The sequence below is a fragment of the Sinocyclocheilus anshuiensis genome, unplaced genomic scaffold (assembly GCF_001515605.1).
Source record: "Sinocyclocheilus anshuiensis isolate Anshui unplaced genomic scaffold, SAMN03320099.WGS_v1.1 scaffold1240, whole genome shotgun sequence".
In the NCBI taxonomy this organism is placed as follows: Eukaryota; Metazoa; Chordata; class Actinopteri; order Cypriniformes; family Cyprinidae; genus Sinocyclocheilus; species Sinocyclocheilus anshuiensis.
In genome coordinates, this window is record NW_015542555.1 from 938,413 (window position 1) to 963,948 (window position 25,536).

The 25,536-nt window shown below is 35.4% G+C and overlaps 1 protein-coding gene and 1 pseudogene across 1 annotated transcript in view; one reads left to right on the forward strand and one right to left on the reverse strand.

The window, feature by feature from the left end:
• Positions 1-1,497, reverse strand: part of LOC107694341 (protein phosphatase 1 regulatory subunit 11) — a 3,565-nt gene extending 2,068 nt beyond the window's left edge. The window contains exon 1 of the mRNA XM_016494026.1: positions 1,070-1,497. Within this exon, the coding sequence (XP_016349512.1) occupies positions 1,070-1,147 (78 nt within the window). The 5' untranslated portion in view covers positions 1,148-1,497. The remainder of the gene's footprint in view (positions 1-1,069) is intronic.
• Positions 1,498-1,551: 54 nt separating this feature from the next.
• Positions 1,552-25,200, forward strand: LOC107694314 (valine--tRNA ligase, mitochondrial-like; annotated as a pseudogene).
• Positions 25,201-25,536: the final 336 nt, after the last annotated feature.

The following is a 25,536-nucleotide window of genomic DNA, read 5'->3' on the forward strand; positions in this document are numbered from 1 at the left end:
GCTCTCGCTCTCTCGTGCGCTCTCTCTCTCTCCCTCTCTCTCTCTCTCTCACACACGATGCACAAAACTCCGCATTTGAACAGTCAATAGCAAATAATTAAACTAATACCTAAACAGTAGCTGATTCAGAAGCGCCAGATTGTCATAGCAAAGTCAGAATGACCTCCTCTCCTAGGTTCACGAAACGGTCGTCCATAAAATGCATTGCTGTTCTGTTGTAAGTAATCTTAAAGATTCCTAAATGCATCTACTTTCGGAAGGCCAAATAAAGTGCTTTTGCTTTCGCCTAGAAACACACAGCGTCTCCCTGACATGGCTGCTTCAACACTAACTGCGATTACTGAAACCACGCCTTCTTTCTTTGCGTGCACATTTGGGCGGCATTATGCTAATATTTCCACATAGTGAGGTAGATATGTGGGGGCGTGTTAGAACGAGCCGTTTTAGGGGGGTGTGGCAGAGTCTTAACTTTGATAAAGAATATCTCTTTGGTTTTGAGACTTTAGTCTTTGCAACTTCAGGGATCTTATCTATGCACAATCAGCTTGTAACACTCCAAAGAGAAAGGAAAACTGGAAATCGCATCATATGACCCCTTTAAGTAACGAAAATGTTTCTTTTTAACGGTTTTAGTTTTAGTTAACTGTAATAGCCCTAGTACTTTTCTTGCTGTAGGTGTTGAAGAAGTGCCCGTGTTTAAGTGCTGTAAAAAGCTTTCACAATTTTCTATCATTTTAATTTATTTTTACGGCAGTAACAATAACAATTGTAGTAACTAACCTGAAAACTGCCGGTTACCATGGTAAATATATCTATGTGGAGACTTACAGGTGGATTTTTGTTGTGATGTGGGTTAACTTGTGATCATAACACACTGTTAAACCAATCCCAGCTGAACATGTCGCTTACCAAACAGGCCTTACGCTGGTATCTAGTCAGTCTATTAAACTACTCGATATGCTAACCACAAAACGGTCAGTTAATCACAAGAGCCGCTGGTTCACATTTCTTGCATGATTCGGGGTAACTGTGGCTCGTGATGGTGTCTACAGAAAGTAGGGCAGAGTACCTGCTGGGGTGGAGGCGGCGTGCCCGTCTGAACGGTCTCCGTTATCGTCTCACTCGATGTACCTTGTACCTCCGCCATAGCGCTGATCAAACCCCAATAAACCTGCCAGCGGCGCTCGGTCGCCTTCAGTCGACGAGAGTCTGCTCTCCGTTTAAAGGATATTAAATCACGACGGCTGCAGCTCTCGGTTGGCGTGTCAGGATGTCGAGCTGGACGCTATATGAATCTGAGACGAATGCATGAGACGAATTTGCGCCAGTCTAATCACTCCTCGGAAGGACGCTTTTGCGGACGGACCGGTTCCCGAAGTTGACTGCGTTTAAAAAACTAGTGAGCTGACTACCTAGACAGGATTTTGAGACAATATAGTAGTGTTTGGAGTAAGCTCAGCTGAATTGTATATCTAAATATGCCGTTGACTCGAAAAACGCCAAAAAAATATAACAATCTCGGAAAGCGCAACGCACCCTTGATGCTCACCAATGCTGTCTATACAGGCAGCCCGTTAGCTCTTGAGCCGCAGCCGCTGAGTGTTCCTTTAAAAACGTTCCGATGGGAAACAGCGGACGCTACGAGAACTTGCATAACGTGAAGGAAGTATAATCCAGTGAAATTTAACTTTGATTGTTTGCAGCTTTTTGATTTGACACTCATCTGTGTTTTTGATCAAAACATTTTAAGTCGTATGGAATCTTAGACCTAAAAATATTAGTGGGGAAAAATCACTGCCGTATCCGCAATATGTCTGCTCCCTGTGACAGCACACACTGAAGGTACATTCCTTTTATGTGTCACTTAATATGCAGCATTTTTTTTCTGATTAAAAGATTAGATGTGTATACTGTAAAATATGCATGTCATTAAGTTTCAGAACGCATTTATTCACAATATTTTCAAAAACACGAACCTTCATCGACTGCTTTTAAGCATCGCCAAACACATTTGACTGTATTTTATGTACTGTTTTGTTATACTATTGTTCTTAACGATTGCCATATTCATGTTCTATTGCATTTACATGGCACTCCAAGCAGTGTTATTTTAGTATTATTTATATGTTATAATGGTAATTAGTAATATTTAGATTTTTAGATCTTTTTTGTATTAATAGTTTAAATTAAATTTGAGTTAAAGTTAAGTTTTAGTGATTTCATTATGTGCTTCTGTCATTTTCATTTATGTATTTTTATTTCTATATAACGTTTTAGGTTTTATAATTTTAAGTATTTCAACTTAAACGCATTTCAGTTATTTGCCAGGGGAATATTTAAAAGTTTTTTTGTTTTTTTTTTGAAGTTTAAGTCTTTCTTTTATTTATTTACAATTTTTAAGTATTTCTATCTATCTTTTTTTGAAGTGTAAGTTTCATAATAGTTTTAGTTTCAGTTAACAATAACAACACTTACTCCAAGTTAAACAAAAAATACCTTGGTACCATGAAAAAAAAAAAGTAATAAAAAAATGTATTACTAACATTTTCAAATGTGATGCACAAATTAAATAATAATAATAAAAAAGTTGTATTACATTTTGTTTAACAGAACAACAGTTGTTTGTCTTTTCACATTAGTTTCAGTCTGAAAGGCTCCAGATTTCAGGACATGTGGATGGCTGTGCATGTAGCGTCAGCCAGAATCTGGAGCAGAGGTCTTCAGAAGGCCTGGAGCACATGGGGATGCAGACTCTGCTCTCAAAGCTCATCTAGCACACAGCCTTCACATCATCCCAGGACACAAGCGGAGAAAGCCAAACGCAGACAAGCACGGGAGAAGGCCATACTCAGCAGCGTAGGTTATGCAGACTGTACATATCAAAATGGGTACCTAATGTTTCCTTTGGTTTAATCCCATAAAAGTCTTATCATGTCTTTAACCCTTGCAGGATGTTAATGATCCTGGACTTATCTGGTCAGATAAAGAGAAAATAGCATACACTGCTGCACTCGTACCTGGAGAGAAGAAAGGTGACAGAATGTTTTTCCTCTCCCTGTTTTGTCTTGTGTTTCTGTCCATTGATGCGCTGGCGTCTGACTAATGCAGTTATTATAGATGTCTATTGCTATCATCCCATGTCTTCCAAATGTCCTCTCTTTTAGACACCACTCTGCCCTTCCCACAATCCTACAGCCCGGAATATGTGGAGTTTGGCTGGTATCAGTGGTGGGAGAAACAGGGATTCTTCAGTCCTCAGCAGCATGTATGGGAGCAGTTACAGCTTGATATAAGTTGTCTCTACCCTAAAGCAAATAAAGAAATCAATTAATATATAAATACACCGTTGTTCAAAAGTTTGGGGTCGGTAAGATTAAAAAAAAAAGAAATTAATACTTTTATTAAGCAAGGATGCATTCAATTGGTCTAAAGTGAAAGTAAAGACATTTATAATGTTACAAAAGATTTCTATTTTAAATAAATGATGTTCTTTTGAACTTTCTATTCATCAAAGCATCCTGAAAAATTACATATCATAGTTTCCACAAGCATATTAAGCAGCACAACTGTTTTCAACACAAGAAACAAGAAGTTTTTAGTTTTTTTGAACAAGAATTATTTCTTGAGCAGCTAATCAGCATATTATTATGATTTCTGAAGGATCATGTGACACTGAAGACTGGAGTAATGATGCTGAAAATTCAGCTTTGCCATTTCAGGAATAAATTACATTTTACAATACAGTGGCATGCGAAAGTTTGGGAACCCCTTGCAGAATCTGTGAAAATGTGAATAATTTTAACAAAATGGATGAAGATGTCCCAATTTTTCTTATTTTGTTGAAATATCGTTTTTTGTTTTTTTCCATTTAGTACTGCCCTTCGGAAGCAACAGAAGATACTTGCATGTTTCCCGGAAGACAAATTAAGTACAATTGACCTTGATCTTCAAATTCAAAAAGTTTTCACCCCCAGCTCTTAATGCATCGTGGTTCCTTCTGGAGCATCAGTGAAATACAGTGCCACTGTATATTACAAAAGAAGACACTTGTTTTAAATTGCAGTAATATTTCTCTTTATTGTTTTTTTATTATTATTATTAAATACATGCAGTCTTGTTGAGCATAAAAGTCTTACTGACCCCAGTAGTGTAAGTAGATTTTTTCTTTTTCCCTGTTTTTTACCTTCTTCCTCAGAGTAAACAGCCCCATGCGGTTGATAAATATTTCTCCTTCTGTATTCCACCGCTGAATGTGACCGGCACTTTACATCTCGGACATGCGCTAACATATAGAAGATGCTTTGGCTCGCTGGTACCATTTGAATAAACTCTTTGATTATTATTCTCTAACATTACATGTTTCAGCAATATATGTATAAAATATCTCTATAAATGGACTCTTAGTCCAAGATGATATGACCATTTCATCAAATCATTTTTTCAGGCGACGGATGCAGGGCTACAAGGTGCTGTGGCTTCCCGGCTGCGACCATGCTGGGATTGCAACACAGGTATCCCAGCTCGTTATCTCTGTTAAATGGTAAAATAGGATGCTTAGGTGTCCGTTTCTGTTCGGAATGATCTGTGATGTGTCTCTGTGTGTGATAGTCGGTGGTTGAGAGGAAGCTGATGAGGGAGCAGGGGAAGTGCAGACGGGACTACAGTAGAGAGGAGTTTCTCAAACAGGTCTGGAGATGGAAAAATGAGTAAGTCTCTGTCTGTCTTTGCTGTCCTTGTTTTCAGAGCCTTGCAGTTGTATATGCTACTAGTGCAACTGTTATGTTATGTCCATATGGTAACTGTAAGGACTGCTTTCGTTTTTTAATTCAACTCAAGTGTTTGCCTTTCTGTTGTTTTAATGATTTATTTATTTTTTCAGAAAGGGGGATGAGATTTATCATCAGCTGAGAAAACTTGGTGCATCTCTTGACTGGAGCAGAGCCTGTTTTACAATGGATCCGGTAATAAAAAAAAAAGATGTTTTTCTCATGGGCTGTTTGGAATAGCATTCTTCTATGATATTCATACTGTTTCTGCAGTATGCAGTGTGTATACTATGCACAGTATGCATTTTCTCTGTATGAATAGGATGTCTAATTAATGCATCCCACAATGCAATTCACCTCAACCTGACCATCTCTTCTGGAAAAAAAAGGGTTCATTTTTAAAAAGGGTTCTTACTATGAAAATAACACGCTTCACATTCAGTTCATACTGAAGTTTTTTTTTTAAATGCTTTTGGACACATAATTACGTGTTTATTGCATTAAAATGAAAATATATTCAAGTTTATTCAAAATGAATATAAAATGCAGTTAGCTGAAATTTAGAGTGCTTTTTTTGATCCACCTTTTGTACTTGAAATATGTATAAGTATAATGGTAAACTAAAATTAACTGTCATTTGTATTGAAACGTATGTTATGTATTTTTAGATATATTTGTTATTACACAATTGTAATGATGAAGTTGCAATTTAGTGCAAAAAATATTAAAATATATTCACTTTAAATGTAATATTGAATAACACACTACAGTTAGTGCTTTACGTGTGCTCTAGTATGTTAGTCAATAACAATAAGTGTACTTCTTAAAGCATGACAAATTGTTACAATTTAAAATGTACTTCAAAGTAAAACACTTAATTTGACATTATTAAAGTGCACTTTGTTAAGAAACCTAGTCATGGAAGTGTGCCCTCTTTAATCACACTTAAGTGGGCTTTTATTTCAGTAATATTATGATATCTGCAATTACAGTTTTTTTTTTTTAAACATACTTTTAGGATTTGAAGTACACTACAAGTGCACATTCAATAAAATTAAGTACTTTTTTCATAAGGGTTTCCATTATGATAAAAGAACTGGACCTATTATCAACAAAATCTCAAAATTTATTGTCTATATTTTTCTTCACCTCCCTTTGTTTTTGTTTTTTTCCCCCTCTTTTTATCTGTAGGGTTTCAGCAGTGCTGTGACAGAGGCCTTTGTCAGGCTGTGTGACTCTGGGCTCATCTACCGCTCTGAAGGTCTGGTCAACTGGAGCTGTGCATTAGAGTCGGCCATCTCAGACATAGAGGTACATCACTGAGCCGCTCCATGTCTAACAACCTGGCCACAGGCTAACTCATGATTTGACGTGTTCAGGTGGACTCAAAGGAGCTGTCTGGCAGGACTCTTCTGTCTGTTCCCGGTTATCAGCACAAAGTGGAGTTCGGGATCATGCTTACATTTGCTTATCCACTGGAGGGACAGGGTTAGGGGACTTTTCAGTTTGCTCTGTCTCTCGAGATGTTATTTTACCCATTATGTAATAAGGTGTGATTTGTTTTTTAGAAGGAGAGGTTGCAGTTTCAACCACGCGTCCAGAGACGATGCTGGGAGATGTGGCCATTGCTGTTCATCCTGATGACCCTCGATATAAAGTAACGCTACATGGATTGCTTGTAGTCTGCTCTGTGCTTACGATATGACATGACTGTACTTGTGTTTGAATGGGATATTACTGTACTACTCATGTACATTTGATAAATCTAGTATGCAGTAGGCAGTATGTCTACTATGCTAAAGTTACAACCAGAGCTGTAGTTCTAGCACTTTTCTCCACCATGTTCATCTCAGGATCTTCACGGCAAACACTGCAGGCATCCATTCACTGAGCGCTTATTACCCATCGTCACCGACTCTATGGTGGATGTGACATTTGGCACAGGTATGTCATTTATTTGTGCATGATGAATTTTATCTGTTGGAAATAACTGTATCTTTTATTGCAAAAATGTTCAATTACAATTAGTGGACTTTTACACTGCAAGCCAGTGTTCCATTATTTTTCTTTTTGTGAGGCTGTTCATATGAAACTGTGACACTGGTCTAAATTTGTGATCCTATATTTGTATTTTATTAATAAGTAAATGTATTATGTATATTAAATATATAATTTATATAAGTTTAATGAACACTGAGTTAATATATTATTGATGTACAAATTGGACAAAGTTTGACCTGACTGGTCAAAAATCAGTTAAGAATGCAGCCTCACATTTATTAATGTTCAGTGGCGAAATCCAGTCATTGCAAATTGGAATTCATGATCAGGAATTTTGTGTGAGGACAAAATAGGTTTCAGGAGATTTGGCACTGATTTAAAGTTGGTCATGCAAATTTGCAAGTTTAAAGTGATTTCTGTGTGAGCTGTGCTTCATACATCACTGCACTATTGACAATAGGCAGTGAACATTTTTTTGCTTGTGAAATTTGTGACTGCACCTTTAAGTCTCAGCTCCTGACTTTCAACTTTGCCTTCATATGTGCTGTTAAAGTGACACCAGCTCATGACCACACTGACTTCCTGCTCTCTCAGAGACATTCACTCCCTCGCCTCACTGTGATTGGAGGAGATGGGACCATGACCTCAGACTGCGGCCAATGGCTAGAGGTACAGAGATTCTTTACAATTGACCTTTTTAAAGGTGTGACCTCAGTGGGATTATTACAATTATTGCATAACCATTATTACATTATTGATCATGTGATCATTTGGGATGGCAGCAATTATTGTGCACTTGAGGATTTAGATTCATTTTATTATCACTTCACCTTTCACAGTCAAGGTTTAATCTGACCACCATAACCTGTAAAAACGCTTTGGATAAAAGCGCCTGCTAAATGACTAAATGTAAATGTAATTCCCAACTTGTTTAGTGATTGAAAATGATTGTAACCCCTAAAAACATTGACTTGAGACTTTTTCTAATTGTAGCAAAAATACAGTACTTAAGTTAATACTTAAGGCCTGTTTAATAACTATATTAGCATCCACACCAGTGAATAATGATGTTTTGTTTATTATAAGCGCACGCTGCAGTTTTGTCGTCTGTCCCTTTAAATGCTCAAGCTAGCTCTTTAAAGTTGGGTTGATTGGCTGTCATTGTTTTATAGTTCTGATTGGCTGTCATTGTTTTATAGTTCATCAGCTGGAAAAATTGTTCTGAAAGTGATTTTAACGGTTTTATTACTCTGTGTTGTTATGTTATAGCTGTGGTGTGGATTTCCATATTCTCAGAATAAAATTACAATGATTATTAACACTTTAGATTTATAGCTGTAGCTATAGGCCTATAGTTATCGTCCTTGATCTGAACAGGCCTTCAGTTCTCAGCATTGATCTGTATTATTCACATTCAGTTTGAGTGTCAAGAGGCACTGAGAGAAACATTTCTCAGTCTTCTAGCTTGCTGCTTTAATAAAAAAGAAACTGCAGGCATCTAAATGTATATATTACAGGGGTCAGTGAGGTGTAGGATTGTGAAGAGCATCAGAGGGCTCCGAGATGAACATACTGAAGGTCTGTCTCAGTGGAAAGACTTTTATAAAGGTCAAAGCATCTGTACTGTAGGCCTCTAAGTATGCATTAGCAGTATGTATTACCGAAGGTCAGCGAGCTGTAGGAATATCTCAGCATCATGAAACACAGAGAGTATGAAAGGGCTCTCAGATCAACATATCCACATTTAGCCTCCCCACATGGTGAGAAGACTGGTCTAGAAAGTTAAAGCATATATAATATGGTATCCTGGTCTGAGTGTGCAACCCTAAAAACCCAGCATGTTACCAAAATTCAGCCCAAAGATCTAAATATACTTACAGTTTGTTATGTTATGTTATTGTGATATGGTTCAAGAGGGAGGAAGGAAGAAGACAGGGTCAGCGGACTGGGACGCGAGTGTTTATTCAAGTCTCTCAGTAAATACAACAGAACAAGGCGCTCACTGCGCATTCAAACTCTCCGTCAATAACTCAGAATATAGCTCTATATATGCTTTGCTCCAGTAGCCCGGTTTCCCCGAGTGGCTCGCGTTCCCAGTCAGTCTCTCTCTGCCTTCCATGCTCCAGGTGGCCCCTTTTATCCGGTCTCTCCACACCAATTACTGAAACGAGACACAGGTGATTATCATTTGCGCTTGACCTACTTACGCACCGCTCGTCTCCTGCCTCTCTCTCCCGGTGCAGACCTCGTTAAACCACACCCCCCTCGCCACAGTTATGTTATGTTATGTTATGTTATGTTATGTTATGCTATGTTATGCTATGCTATGTTATGTTTTATGTTATGCTATGTTATGCTATGTTATGCTATGCTGTTTTATGTTATGCTATGTTATATGTTATGCTATGCTATGCTATGTTATGTTTTATGTTATGCTATGTTATATGTTATGCTATGTTATATGTTATGCTATGTTTTATGTTATGCTATGTTATATGTTATGCTATGTTATGCTATGCTATGTTATGTTTTATGTTATGCTATGTTATATGTTATGCTATGTTATGCTATGCTATGTTATGTTTTATGTTATGCTATGTTATGCTATGTTATGTGTTTTATGTTATGCTATGTTATATGTTATGCTATGTTATGCTATGCTATGCTATGTTGTGTTTTGCTATGTTATATGTTATGCTATGTTATGCCATGCTATGCTATGTTATGTTTTATGTTATGCTGTTATATGTTATGCTATGCTATGTTATTATGCTATGCTATGTTGCTATGCTATGCTATGTTATGTTATGCTATGTAATATGTTATGCTATGCTATGTTTTATGTTATGCTATGTTATATGTTGTTATGCTATGCTATGCTATGTTATGTTTATGTTATGCTGTTATATGTTATGTTATGCTGTGCTGTGCTATGCTATGCTATGTTATGTTTTATGTTATGTTATGCTATGCTATGCTATGTTATGTTTTATGTTATGCTATGTTATATGTTATGCTATGTTATGCCATGCTATGCTATGTTATGTTTTATGTTATGCTATGTTATGCTATGCTATGCTATGTTGTGTTTTGCTATGTTATATGTTATGCTATGTTATGCCATGCTATGCTATGTTATGTTTTATGTTATGCTATGTTATATGTTATGCTATGCTATGTTTTATGTTATGCTATGTTATATGTTATGTTATACTATGCTATGCTATGCTATTTTATGCTATGTTATGCTATGTTATATGTTGTGCTGTGCTGTGCTATGCTATGCTATGTTATGTTATGTTTTATGTTATGCTATGTTATATGTTATGCTATGCTATGCTATGTTATGCTGTGCTATGTTTTATGTTATGCTATGTTATATGTTATGCTATGCTATGTTATGTTATGCTGTGCTATGTTATATGTTATGCTATGTTATGTTATGCTGTGCTATGTTATGTTTTATGTTATGCTATGTTATATGTTATGTTATGTTATGCTATGTTATGCTGTGCTATATTTTATGTTATGCTATGTTATATGTTATGCTATGCTTTGCTATGCTATGCTATGTTGTGTTTTGCTATGTTATATGTTATGCTGTTATATGTTATGTTGTGTTATGTTATGTTTTATGTTATGCTATGTTATGTTATGTTATGCTGTGCTATGTTATGCTATGTTATGTTTTATGTTATGCTATGTTATGTTATGTTATGTTATGCTATGCTATGTTATGTTTTATGTTATACTATGTTATATGTTATGTTATGCTGTGCTATGTTATGTTTTATGTTATGCTATGTTATATGTTATGTTATGTTATGCTATGTTATGTTTTATGTTATGTTATGCTACGTTATATGTTATGCTATGCTATGCTATGTTTTGTTATGCTGTGCTATGTTTTATGTTATGCTATGTTATATGTTATGTTATGTTATGCTATGTTATGTTTTATGTTATGTTATGCTACGTTATATGTTATGCTATGCTATGCTATGTTTTGTTATGCTGTGCTATGTTTTATGTTATGCTATGTTATATGTTATGCTATGTTATGTTATTCTGTGCTATGCTATGCTATGTTATGTTATGTTATGTTATGCTGTGCTATGTTATGTTTTATGTTATGCTATGTTATATGTTATGTTATGTTATGCTATGCTATGTTATGTTATGTTTTATGTTATACTATGTTATATGCTATGTTATGCTGTGCTATGTTTTATGTTATGCTATGTTATATGTTATGCTATGCTATGCTATGTTATGCTGTGCTATATTTTATGTTATGCTATGTTATATGTTATGCTATGCTTTGCTATGCTGTACTATGTTTTATGTTATGCTATGCTATGCTATGTTATGTTATGCTGTGCTATGTTTTATGTTATGCTATGTTATATGTTATGCTGTGTTATGTTATGTTTTATGGTGCTATGTTTTATGTTATGCTATGTTATATGTTATGTTATGCTATGTTATGTTTTATGTCATGTTATGCTATGTTATATGTTATGCTATGCTATGCTATGTTTTGTTATGCTGTGCTATGTTTTATGTTATGCTATGTTATATATTATGCTATGCTTTGCTATGCTGTACTATGTTTTATGCTATGCTATGTTATGCTATGCTGTGCTATGTTATGTTTTATGTTATGCTGTTATATGTTATGCTATGTTATGTTATGCTATGCTATGCTATGTTATGTTATGTTATGTTATGTAACATATCACAACTGAATGATGATGATAACTCTAGTCTTAAGGTGTCTATATAAGGCATTTATAGAGATCTTCTATATTTAAAGGAATGTTTGTATGGATATTCAGCATGTAATGATTTTGTCTCTTAGGGTGTTAAGCGATTTGATGCCAGGGAATGTGTAATTACTGCGCTGATGGAGAGGAAGCTGTTCAGAGGAAAGAAGGATCATCCCATGTCATTACCAATCTGCAGGTAAAGCGATGTATATCAGACCACAAGCAGTAAACCTTTCCTCATCCTCTTATTTCAAGAAGACTACAGGCTGCTATAATTCACTACATTTTTGAGTACTCAGACACGCCGTTCCCCTCAAACATTTTTGTCATGTTCTTTCAGCTAAAAAATACTAGTAGTCTTCGACCTTTTGTCCTATCTTGATTTTATTCCTCCCACATAGTCGTTCTGGAGATGTCATTGAACCGTTGCTGAAGAAACAGTGGTTTGTGCGCTGTCAGGAAATGGGCAGAAAAGCAGTTCAAGTGAGTGAGCGTGTTTTAAATGTGTGGTTGCATCAGATAGAAATTATGCTGATGTGCTAAACCACACAGTATGTGGGACGGACGCAACTTTTCAACTCTGTCTTTCTCATAATTATAATAAGGCTCATAATAAATCTTATTTATATACTACTTATATCAGTCAAAATGATTTCAGCATTGATAATACTCATAAATGTTTCTTGAGCAGCAGATCAGCATATTAGAATGATTTCTGAAGGATCATGAGACACTGAAGACTGGAGTAATGATGCTGAAAATTCAGCTTTGATCACAGGAATAAATTACATTTAAATTTTATCACAATGAAAAACTGTTGTTTTAAATTGTAAAAAAAAAAAGCACACTATTACTGTTTTACTGTATGTTTGATCAAGTAAATGCAGCCTTGGTGAGCTTAAGAGACTTCTTTCAAAAACATTAATAAAAATCTTAGCAACCCCAAACATTTGAAGGGTATTGCATTATCAAACATGCATGCACATTTACAGAAAATGGTTAAATTAATGTCAGTTTCGTTGACATGCATGTGTGTTATTAACTGTATCTGATACTCCCTCGAGTAACAGCAAATGTGTGGCTCATCAAGCGCTTTACTGGAAAACATATTCCTGTTACTCATCGATGATAGTGGACAAACTGTTAATTAACTCTTGAAATTTCATTATTCTGTTTGTTAGCTCACATATTGACATGCATGTCAATGCTCTGTTTAGGCAGTGGAAGAAGGAGATCTACAGATAATTCCTCACTTTTACACAAAAATGTGGAAGAGCTGGCTGTCCAACATCAGGTTAGCCTTATTATTTATTTTTATTTATGCAAGGCTGTATTTTTCATGATGTAGGGTCATGTACATGTCTTTCTGTTTGTTTGACCAATTCCACACTTATGTTAATAATATTCTTTCCGTTACATGTTTGAATAAGATTTTATGTCATGTATATCTCCATATTGCAGCGATTGGTGTATTTCCAGACAGCTTTGGTGGGGTCATCAGATACCAGCCTATCGAGTGACAGTGGAAAACTCAAAGGACACAGAAGAGGTGTGGCACTTTCATGAAATCTATATTTGTAGCCTTAATGTACCTGCTACAGCATAATGTGTTTATGAATTGAGCCTGATCATATTGGGTGAGGCTTTGACTTTGACTCTTGGCTGTGTCTGGAGCAGGAGCAGTGGGTTTGGGGCAGAAGTGCTGCAGAGGCCCGACAACGTGCCGCTGTGAAGTTTGGAGTGAATCCTGATGCCATCACACTCACACAGGGTGAGAGTTCACATCAATCACACTTCTGTTTCAATGATTAATACTCATAATCTACACTACTGTTCAAATGTTTAGGGTTGGTGGTAATATCCGCTGGAAAGCCACTCTCTCGTGAACACGCGTATGACAGTTAGCGGAAGCTAGAGATTACAGTTTATGACGTTTTAAATATGGATATTTTTCTAACACAAACGCATCGATTCACTTCAGAAAGCCTTTTTTAAACCCCCGGAGCCATGTGGAGCACATTTTAAGATGGATGGGCGCACTTTTTTTGTGCTTCAAAATCTTGACCACCATTCACTGCCATTATAAAGCTTGGAAGAGCCAGGACATTTTTAAATATAACTTCAATTGCATTTGTCTGAAAGAAAAAAGGGTTGGTAAATCATGGAGTAATTTCCATTTTTGAGTGAACTTTCCCTTTAATTCCTGTGATGAAAAGCTGAATTATCAGCATCATTACTCCAGTCTTCGGTTCAGTGCCACATGATCCTTCAGAAATCAGTCTAATATGCTGATTTTCTGCTCAAGAAACATTTATTATTATTAGGGTTTCAAGCGTGTAACGCTGAAACCCTATTGTAAATGTTAGAATGGTCACAGATGAGCGATTTTCACGTAAAACTGATTGTGCAGATCAAACCGTAAGTCGTAGAGACTTGAAACTTGGAGGGATGGTAGTACTCACACCGCCTACAACGTGACCGAGGCTTGCTCCAATCGGCCTGACGGGGGCGCTACAGCGATCGAAAGTACGAAATCGCTCATAACTCCTAAACCATCAGTCGCAGGCTCAAGTGTCTTAGGTCATTGCAATCCTTGGCTCATGCGGGTATTTTTGGGTATTTCGCATTTTTTGAAAAACCTACTTTTCCGAACTAGGAAACTAACTGGCTTTTTACGAACTAGTCCTAGGTTTTTCGCCTGATCGGAACCAAACCAGTGCAGAAAGATTCTCTGGAGAGTGAATATCAATAATTATCAAAAAAAGTTAAACTTTCACTTACCGTTGCGAAGGGACGCCAAAACGTCAAAGGGGGCAGGGCCACATTTAGTAAAATGCCTATAACTCCTGAACAGAATGAGATATTTTTGCCAAACTTGGAACACTTATGTAAGAGCTCAAACTGAGGTCACAGGAAAAAAATCGTGGAGATTGGCCACTCGGTGGCGATATAAGAGAGAAAAAAACATAAAAATGGCTATAACTAGGCAACCATTTTTCCTATCAAGATGAAAATGGCTGTGCACGGTCTTGGTCCAAAGTGCCACAAGTGTCTATGGGGACATTTGCGTATCTCAAAAAAACATGGCCGCCACTGGCCGATGAAGTTTGAGCACCTATTAGACAAGGTTAACGGAGGCCAATCGGAACGAAACTCAGTGGGCCTGTTTGACTCATGGCCCCAAAGGTCTGTGAGAAATTTGAAAGAAATCGGCCACTGGGGGGCGGTATCACTTTTTTTAAGGGCGTAAACAATTGTACATTGCGCGGTTTTCCACACATGCACACAATATTTTACCGTTTGGGAAGCTATAACGAGGTCCTTTAGAAAAGGGGCCTGTCCAAATATACCCAAAAGTCTATAAAGCCTAAACGAAAAACTTCACGAAACCCGGTGAGCACATGCGACAGGTGATTCTAAACAAGCATGCAAAGTTTTAGGGAGATCGGACCACAGCTGGCGCTATAACAGTCATAAACGTTATAAAAAGATCATATTTCTATGGTAAATTGCCTGGATTTGCCAAAAATGTTTTTTAAATCATTGATTTAGGTGGTTACACGCTTGCTAAATAATATGTCATGTCTTTTTCCTTATGTGCTTAAATGCCCAAAGTGCTTGAACCCTGGTAATCGCTGCTTGCAGCTATATTTATTATTATTATCAATGATGTGGAAAACAGTTTTGTTGATTAATACCTTTGTGAAAACTGTGATACTGTACAGTCTTGAAACATTATAAAAGTCTTTACTGTCACTTTTGTTCAATTTAATGCATCCTTGCTGAATAAAATGTCTTTCCACAAAAAAATTGTACTGACTGCAAAATCTTTTAAACAGTAGTGTATAATTTTAAGATATTTTCACATAAAGGTGAATGTTGGCCGGTGACTGTCACCAAAATTACAATAAATGTACCATAAACGCTGTCCATATGACTCATGCTTTATACAGACCTTTGACAGCTTTGTGTGTAAAAATCTTTGTGTGCAGCTAATAATGACTCCTAACAAATATGCACTTATTCAAAATCAAATCACATGAATGAGATTTGAGAGTGTTCAGTGAATAACTACTTAAACGTTGGTTGGTTCTTCACACAAAGCTGTTATATGCTTTCAGAATGTATAGAATATATATACTTTATTGACCCGTTTTAGGGAAATTTGCTTTGGATTTCAAATGACACGGCCAGTAATCAGCATTAGACTCACGTAAACACATCACATAGTTCAACATACAAAAATGAAAATTAATCCAAATATACTTTATTATTATTATTATCAATGTGGAAAACAGTTTTGTTGATTAATACCTTTGTGAAAACTGTGATACTGTACAGTCTTGAAACATTATAAAAGTCTTTACTGTCACTTTTGTTCAATTTAATGCATCCTTGCTGAATAAAATGTCTTTCCACAAAAAAATTGTACTGACTGCAAAATCTTTTAAACAGTAGTGTATAATTTTAAGATATTTTCACATAAAGGTGAATGTTGGCCGGTGACTGTCACCAAAATTACAATAAATGTACCATAAACGCTGTCCATATGACTCATGCTTTATACAGACCTTTGACAGCTTTGTGTGTAAAAATCTTTGTGTGCAGCTAATAATGACTCCTAACAAATATGCACTTATTCAAAATCAAATCACATGAATGAGATTTGAGAGTGTTCAGTGAATAACTACTTAAACGTTGGTTGGTTCTTCACACAAAGCTGTTATATGCTTTCAGAATGTATAGAATATATATACTTTATTGACCCGTTTTAGGGAAATTTGCTTTGGATTTCAAATGACACGGCCAGTAATCAGCATTAGACTCACGTAAACACATCACATAGTTCAACATACAAAAATGAAAATTAATCCAAATATACAACCTACTACATACCAATGTCTCAAAAAGTTAAGAATTCTCTGTTTAATAAAGAAGAAGACGTGAAATATAATAATTTGGGCTGCTCTATGGCACTTTTTGTCATTTTGTCTTAGCCCCTGGTAACTATTTATTATTAATAATAATCAGAAGAAAACAGATTTTAGCAAGTAATGTAGTTCAATAATGCAGGCTGTTCACGGCGTTACAGTGAATTCTGACTTTTTTAAATGTTTGTTTCAGACCCAGATGTGCTTGATACTTGGTTCTCTTCTGGTCTCTTCCCGTTCGCAATGCTCGGCTGGCCTCAGCAGGTTCTTCATTTTTAAAGTCCATTTTTCTTTCAACATCATGAACTCATGAAAGAAACCAGACAAAAAAAATGAAGAAAGTCTAGTGTATTGACATATTGAATGAACTTGCTTTGATCTCACTCTCTATCCTCAAGACAGAAGACTTGAAACAGTTCTACCCCAATTCCGTTCTGGAAACAGGAAGTGACCTCATCTTCTTCTGGGTGGCCAGGATGGTGATGCTAGGCAGAGAGTTGACAGGCCAGCTGCCCTTTAAACAGGTTGGGTCGATGGCTTATTGCTGAGCTCATAACTCTAAATGCCATTTCGTAAGGTTGGCAGGAACTGAAAATTTATATTGCGGTGTGCGTCATATACCAAAAGTATCCAAAATGTCACTGAGAAATGTTACCGTCTGTTTTGCCATCAAAATGTCTCTGTTTGGTCCAGCTCTGACTCTTTTATTGCTCTTTCGTCACTGTGTCAAACAGGTGCTCTTTCACTCAGATAAATATGGGCGGAAGATGAGTAAATCTTTAGGAAACGTCATTGACCCTCTTGATGTCATCTCAGGGGTTTCTTTGGAGGTACAGACACATACGCACTCTCAGCCTTCAGACCTGTTCCAACCAAGTACAAAACATGAAGATACCATGAAATTGATGTGGTTTTGACATATTTAGGGCCTGAGCACCAATGGAACGAGGACCCTCTTGGGTTTTGCTCTGTTTATTTTACTATTGAAACTAGATATTGAGGTGGGGCCAATCAAAGAGTTTGTCTTCATTTTTAATAGCCAATAGCCTTTAGTTTATGCCACAGCAGTGACCATAATTTGCTACTTGATATTGCTAGTCAAATGCAGGTGGTGTTAGTGGGGGGGGCTTTCTCATTCTCACATTTGATTGGACAAAAATCGAAGCGATGAGTCATCAGTATATTTGGTCCATGTTTTAAAGCTAATAGTGGTGAAGCCCAATACATATAGTTATACATATACATTAGAGATCATTTTAATTGATCAGTATTTGTTGATATTGAATATTTAATTGTGCACACTCTATACTTTTACATTTATCTTACATTTGCCGTCATCTTACACAAAGTTAATCTTTACAAATACTTAAATACTTTACTTAATACTTAAATACTTAATACTTTCTTTAAAATCTTTCATATAAATGCAAAGCTAAGAATTGATATAGATTTTCATATTGTATATAAAGTTGTGATTCTTAATTTCATTTGTAGCAAACAAATTTTAGTCTTTAGTTGTTGTTGTTGTTTTTTTTAGAAAAAATAGTATAGAATTTACTATTTTGATATTATATTGAAAATAATTATTGATTTGACATATTCACCAGAATTGAATATTAGTACATTGCTAATTAACACACATGGACTCAAAGCCTCAAAACTCCCATTTAACAGAGAAATCTTTTTACAACAAACTTGTATTAATGATTGGCTTAATAAATCCAGAATCGGATTTTGTGGACTAGTTTTGTTATTATTAACTAAAACTATTAAAAATCATTTTTGTTAATTAAAATAAAGCTGAAATGAAAATAAAATATAAATATTTAATGAAAACATAAAAAGAATTAGAAATGTTGCCTTGGCAACTAATTAAAATAAAATAAGTTTTAAAATGAAGTACTACAATGACTAAAAATAAAATAAAATTAAATGCTAAATAGAAATATGAAAAAAATAAAAATCACAAAATAGCATAATAAAATTACAAAAACTTTAAAATTAAAATAGAAACTGATAGTTTAAAAATAAAATACAATTCAAAATATTAATAAATACTACACAAGTGTATATAAAATAACACTGGAATATATTTGGGGAAAAGGTTAAGTATACACTTCTGTAGTTTGACACCATTAGACTAACATTAGACTTGGCATTAGAGGTTTCAAAACTTTGTCCTTTCTATGCCTGTTCATTTTTTTTTTACTCCATGCCCTTTTTAGTTCCTACGAATACTAAATCCTCAGTATATTAATAAAAGAAATAATTCAGACATATTAATGAATATAACAAGACTTTGTACAGCTGGCGATGAACATCTATCAGTCAGACGTCTTTATCCAGGCCTCAGAGCAGAACTGACTCCACTCGCTCTGAAAGCACAGCCGATCCGTGGTGAAATCTGAATATATGATACGGCTAATCTTCTAATTGCCACTTTGTCACGATGACTTCATCTTCTCGTCAGTCACATTCCGGTTTCATCTCTCTAGAGACTTCAAGGGAAAGTCAGAGAAGGAAACTTGGATCCGAGGGAAAGCGTTGTTGCCATGGAAGCGCAGGTCAGTACGAGATTCGCTTCATTCCAGTGATCCAGTCGTTCCCGAATTAACAAGTTCACCTCATTTCCTGTGTCCTTCCTGCAGAAGAAAGATTTCCCTAAAGGGATTCCTGAGTGCGGGACAGACGCTTTGAGGTTTGCACTCTGCTCTTATAAAGCCCAGGGTAAGTCGCCCTCATTACAGAGTGCCGTAATCAAACCTTACCATCAGCTTTACCCAGAGTTCCTCACTCCCTCTGCTGACGTTTTGTTCGAACCCTGTCTCAGGAGAGGACATCAGCCTGTCTGTGTCTCATGTGCTGAGCTGCAGACACTTCTGTAATAAGATGTGGCAGACAGTGCGCTTCACCCTCGCCACGCTGCATGATGCAAGTTTACCGACGTCATTAGCAGAGGTAGGGCAGCCAATATCTCTTCATTAAATCAATAAAACTACCCAGACGAATGCTGCTCGCTGGGTGATAGCCTACAGTGTGAGAGCTGATCTGCATGATGCCGATATGATTTCATGATCTTCCCCCATAGTTCTGCATCTGAGTTGAAATGAAGTACACACTTCATCTTGTGCTGTATTTTGTCCTGCATTGGCACTATGCTATTTCACGTTCGCTTTTGTTTGGTGTAATGAGACTAAATCATAAAAGAAGGGGAAGAGTGCCAGTGCAAATGACTTGTAGGAGCAAATGGCAGAAAATCAATTTGAAGGGTGAAGTCTCAGTTCTTCGCTGAGATTATTCCCATCAGTTGATAACTGTGTTTGCTCCTTATTTGGCAGCCTGCTTCAAATATTTTTTAAGAGAATATTGAGGAAGGAAAGTAATGGAAAGGCAAGGAAAAGTAAAATGTATATTTTTTAAAATGATAAGTAATTATGTATTTTTAAATATAAAACGTTTTATGAAATAATTCTTTAATTTCAGCAGTTTGCTCTATGCCTTATTTGTTGTGATTTTTTTTTTATGTATACACTGTCATTCAAAGGTTTGGGGTTTAAAGAAATTAATATTTAGCATGGACACATTAAATGGATCAAAAGTGACAGTAAATACATTTATGATGTTACAAAATATTTAGTTTTCAAATAAATGCTGTTCTTTTGAACTTTCTATTCATTAAAGAATCCTAAAAAAACTATCACTGTTTTCACAAAAACAGCACAACATTAATAACAATACTGTTTTTGTTTCTTGAGCAGCAAATCAGCATATTAGAGTGATTTCCGAAGGATTATGTGACACTGAAGACTGGAATAATGATGCTGAAAATTCAGCTTTGCAGTACAGAAATAAATTATATTTTAAAATATATTCAAATGGAAAATCATTATTTTAAACTGTAATATTATTTCACAATATTACTGTTTTTACTGTGATCAAATGTTTAGACAAACTGTATAATAACTATTAGTCACATTGCCCTCTAAACAGAAGCATTGAAAAAACACAAACTAATATTTATTTTATTTATTGCCAGATCTGTGTAAGAAAACTAGCTCAGTTGCCAGTCAAAACTACAGTAATATAAAAAATAGGGCACAATATCTCTAAACAGAAGCATTGAAAAAACACAAACTAATATTTATTTTATTTATTTATTGCCAGATCTGTGTAAGAAAACTAGCTCAGTTGCCAGTCAAAACTACAGTAATATAAAAAATAGGGCACAATATACTGTATAATTTGAAGGAATTTTTCCGTATTTATTTTTTGCAGGTGTTTTACCAGTATTTTGAATTTTACACTTCATTGCGTTTTAGAGTTAACAGAAATGTCCGTAAAATTAATGGATAATGTCATGTGTAATGAGCTGTTATTTTACGGATTTATTTTTTACAGTGTATCCCAAATATCAAAATATGCCTCTCACTCATACCTAAAATACATAGTTTACAGTCTCTGTAATGCGTTATTATACACACTTTTAAGTCTCGTTTCACAAAGAAACTTGCAGAAGCTCAAAGGCTTCCTACCAGTACCACTTCTTCACAAAAATCTCCTCTGTCTAGAACAGTTTTTTTTTTTCCATTGGAAGAATATAAAATGGGTAAAATGTTTCAAATCAAAAATTACAGTCAGATATAATATATGCACTATATCATACCTTAAACCTGTGTGGAAAATGTCAACCTACGAGAACAGTTTAAAAATAGCCCAGTTCAGTGGTTAAAACTGTGGACTTGGCAACCCTGCTCAGAACAGATGTTTGATGGGAGCCATTTGCGTTATTATAAATCTGTGTACCATCAGAATGATTTTGAAACTGATATTTCAAGGTAAAAAAAAACAATGTTGCAGTGTTTAAAGATTATTTATATACAGTACTATTATATTAATACTTTGAATCGGCTTTTTATATTTATATATTTTTTGAGTCAGGAATGTTAAATAAAACATTAAACATTTGTTACTTAAAAAAAAAAATATTTCAGCTTTCCCAAGGAAATATTTATTGTTTTCATTTAGTTTAACAAGATGTACTAAACATAAAAAATAAAAAAAATTTAAAAAAACCCACACACACACACACACACACACACACACACACACACACACACACACACACACACACAATTACTAAATTCTATCATTATAATTAATACAATTAAGTTAAACTAACTAATAAAAACACTTTAATAAAACATTGAATCTACATTAAAAAACCTGTATAGATATATTTAAAAAAGCTAATAAAAAAAAAAGGCAACAACAAAATTATATAAAAAAAAAAATATATAAAAATAAATTCATTTGAACTATTAATAAATATATTATTAATAAATAATGTAAATAGTAGTACCTCAGTGTGTCACGATACACAAGGCAGAGACAGGAGGGAAGAGTGCAAACAAGGTGGTTTATTGACTGAGGCTGGCAACGAAGACAGGGCGGGCGACCTCCAGGGCAGATCAGGGAGCTCCGGGAGCCACGGCGGAGCAGGGGCCTCGGGAGGCCATGGTGGATCCTCCGTGGCCTTGGCTGGCTCGGCCACGGGTATATGGCCCCCCCCACAGTGGTGCTAAAATAGCTCTGTTTTCAGATTACATTTTAGTTTAGGGTTAAGTTATAGTAATTTTGTTGTGCTCTTGTCATTTTTATTAGTTTTAATATATATATATATATATATATTACATTATATATATATATATTAAATAATAATAAATGTTTATCATTTTAAAACATAAATATTTTAAAAATGTAAAATTTTTCTTCTAATGAACATGATTATTTCATATTCCAGAATACAATAAAATACATACAGGGATTCAGGCCTTAGGATTAGAAAAAAAGGCCAAATGCTACAGCAAATGATTGCAGAAGAGTAATTGTGAATAAATAGTGTCATCTTTGCAGGAATGTAATATGAAAGTTGTACAAAGTAACATATACTTCTCAGGAAGTATAATATTTTGTTTCATTGTTATGCAGATGATACACAATTATATCTGCCATTGAAACAAAAACATCCACATTCTATAGCTCCACTTTTGTGTTGCCTTGAGGAAATTAAAGACTGGATGGCAGTATATATATTTATTTATTTTTTTTTTATATTTCTGTTTGGCTAATTTATTTTTATTTCCGTGTTAGTTTTAACCGTTTAATTACTTCAACTTAAAACATTTTTTAATGTTTTTTTTTCTTTTTTTCTCTAAGTTTAGGTTTTAATTTAATACTTCTATTTTAGATTATTTCAGCTTTATTTCAATTAATAAAAACCACTTTTTACTGTTTAATCACTGATACTTTGCGTTTTAATTATTGTTTCGCAACATTTGTGCAACAGACATGAATGATACTTTGAATTGTGCAGCTTGTTAAGGGCTTTGCAATTATTTTCTAAGCAATCCGGCTGGATTTTGCCTACCAGACAATAAAACGTAAAAAAAAAAGTCCATACACATAACCGTCTCGGATCATATCTTCACTGTAAAAACAGGTCTTTCAAAGTTGTAAACAAAACAAACAAAAAAACAGATTATTGGAATATGTTGTTTTTTTAACTCAAAGTATTACTTTCCATTTGCTTTGTAATTAAATTTGAAAGTTACTAACAAAAGTAAAAGTAAAAATTCTACAACAAATGTTTAGCGACTTGGGCAGGTAAGAAACCACCTAGCCCTAACAACCACCCAGAACACCTTAGCAACCACACAGAAGACCCTGGAAACCAATATTTCCTTTTAGTGCAGTTATTACAGTAGCACATCATGTATATAGTAGTTGAAATCTTTCATCATGTGACGTGTAATAGTTGTGTTGTTGTAGTGTGGGCGGTGTGTGCACCGGATCAGGCTGAGACTCTTCTGCACTTCAGATCAGCTGTCTGCACGCTGGGCCAGATCTCAGCGCTTCATCTACACTGTCCAGAGACAGGCTTCACCGACTCTCCTCCTCCACCTAAGGCCAGTGCTGTAGGGGTGGTGGATCACTCCATCTGCTTACATCTCAGCATTCAGGTAATGCAGTGTAAGATTCTCCTTTCTTCAGAAACGATGTGTCTATATATATATATATATATAGACTGCTGATGGCTCTTTCTCTCTCTCCGTCAACTTCAGAATAGTATTAATGCTGACAAACAGAGAGCTCTCCTCTCTCAGCGCAGAGAAAAGCTGGCCTCCAAACTCAAACAAGCCCTCGCTCGCACCCAGACGCCCAACTATGCAGAAAAAGTACCAAATAGAGTCAGACAAGAGACAGAGAATAAGGTGAGCACAGAGGAGAATGGGCAGCTGTACTTCATTAAAACTGTAAATATCATATTTCACCCAAAATTAAATAATATTCGATTGGAAAATATATTTTGAGTGAAGAAAATGAAGCCTATTTTAGGACCATTAAGTTTTTTTTTTTTGCATTGTTACTCTATTTCCTCCCCCAAATTGTGATGCCAAAAAAAAAAAAATAAAAAAAAAAATTTCTTTTTTAATAAATCTGCAAAAATGTCAACAATTCTGTGTTTTTCTGTCAATATGGGGTGCTGTGTGTACATTAATGAAGGGGGTCTGAATACTTTCCGTACCCACTGTATATATATATATATATATGATGAATTCCCCCACTAATGAGAATATATATTGCATTGCACTAATGACAATTTTGAAGAAATGTGTGTTTAATGATGGTGATACAGTATAACAGAGCTAACATGATAACAGTAATTTCACAATGCATTGCGCCCAAAAATAGGCTTCTTTTGTTTTTTGATTGTTATGTGAAATATAAGCTGAACATTTCTTTGTGAGATTCACCCTCCGATCCATGAGAAAGAAATTTGAAAACCAGATTTACATACTAGCGAGTCTCCCATATTTCCATGTTACTCAAAATGCATTAAGCGTGCTTGCATGCCTCATTGCACAATGTTTTCATACGCTGTTGTAAGTCCATTTTCAATAGAAAACCTCATTATTTATTTTGTGTTATTAAAGTTGAACTGCAGATTATCCACATGTACTTGCGTGGATTGAAATGTTTATGAATGCACTGCATATATTCTTCATTCTGTATATCCCATCAGAAAGCTTCATTCTTGTCAATAGAGTGATATATTTCAGCAGCTGAAGGAGCTTGAGTACATTTATTGTGTTCTGAAATAACCAGATTGCTGCTATGGAGCAGGAGCTGAAGAACATCGGGGACCAACTTTCGGCTTTGGAAGAGACACGAGGAAAGAAGTCTAATTGACACACTGATCCAAATATTAATTTCAACCAATAACCACTTTTGGAGAGAAGAGTGAGAAGCAGATTCCCTACTTTAACATCTCTGAAGCAACTGACAGATGACATTTAACTGGAAACCATTAAAGGAAAATGGTGGTAAAACACCTTAGTAAAGAAATACCGCCTTTCCCAGGTGTTCACATTATTTTGATACTGATTTGTGCAGTTTGGTTACATAATTGTTTATTACAGTCCTAATGTTGCTACTTTTTAGAGCAATTACACTATCTCAAGCATTTATGAAATACATTGACGTCTTTATCAAAGACAAGCACGTGCCAAAACAGCACACTTCCATGTGTAAACTGTAGATGTCCTCATTGTTGATTGTGTCATGTTTAGTCTCAGCAGGGAGCTCTTCTTCTTCATTCATATCTTCCCCATCAGCTGCATTCTCATGTAGGTCATACTCTGTGTTGTCCTTAATTTCATGATTCCCTCTAATCTGCCATGTTTGTTTCTTTATCATTGGAGTAATGATAATACTAATGATAACCCTGTTGAAAAAACAGCATATGCTGGTTAGGTATGTTTTGATGCTGGGATGCTGGTTTAAACTGGTCCTTTGCTGGTTTAAGTTGGTCCTTTGCTGGTCCTTTTGCTGGTTTATGCTGGTCATGTGCTGGCAAAGGACCAGCAAAAGGACCAGCATAAACCAGCAAAGGACCAGCTTAGACCAGCAAATGACCAGCTTAAACCAGCAAAGGACCAGTTTAAACCAGCAAAGGACCAGCTTAGACCAGCAAATGACCAGCTTAAACCAGCAAAGGACCAGTTTAAA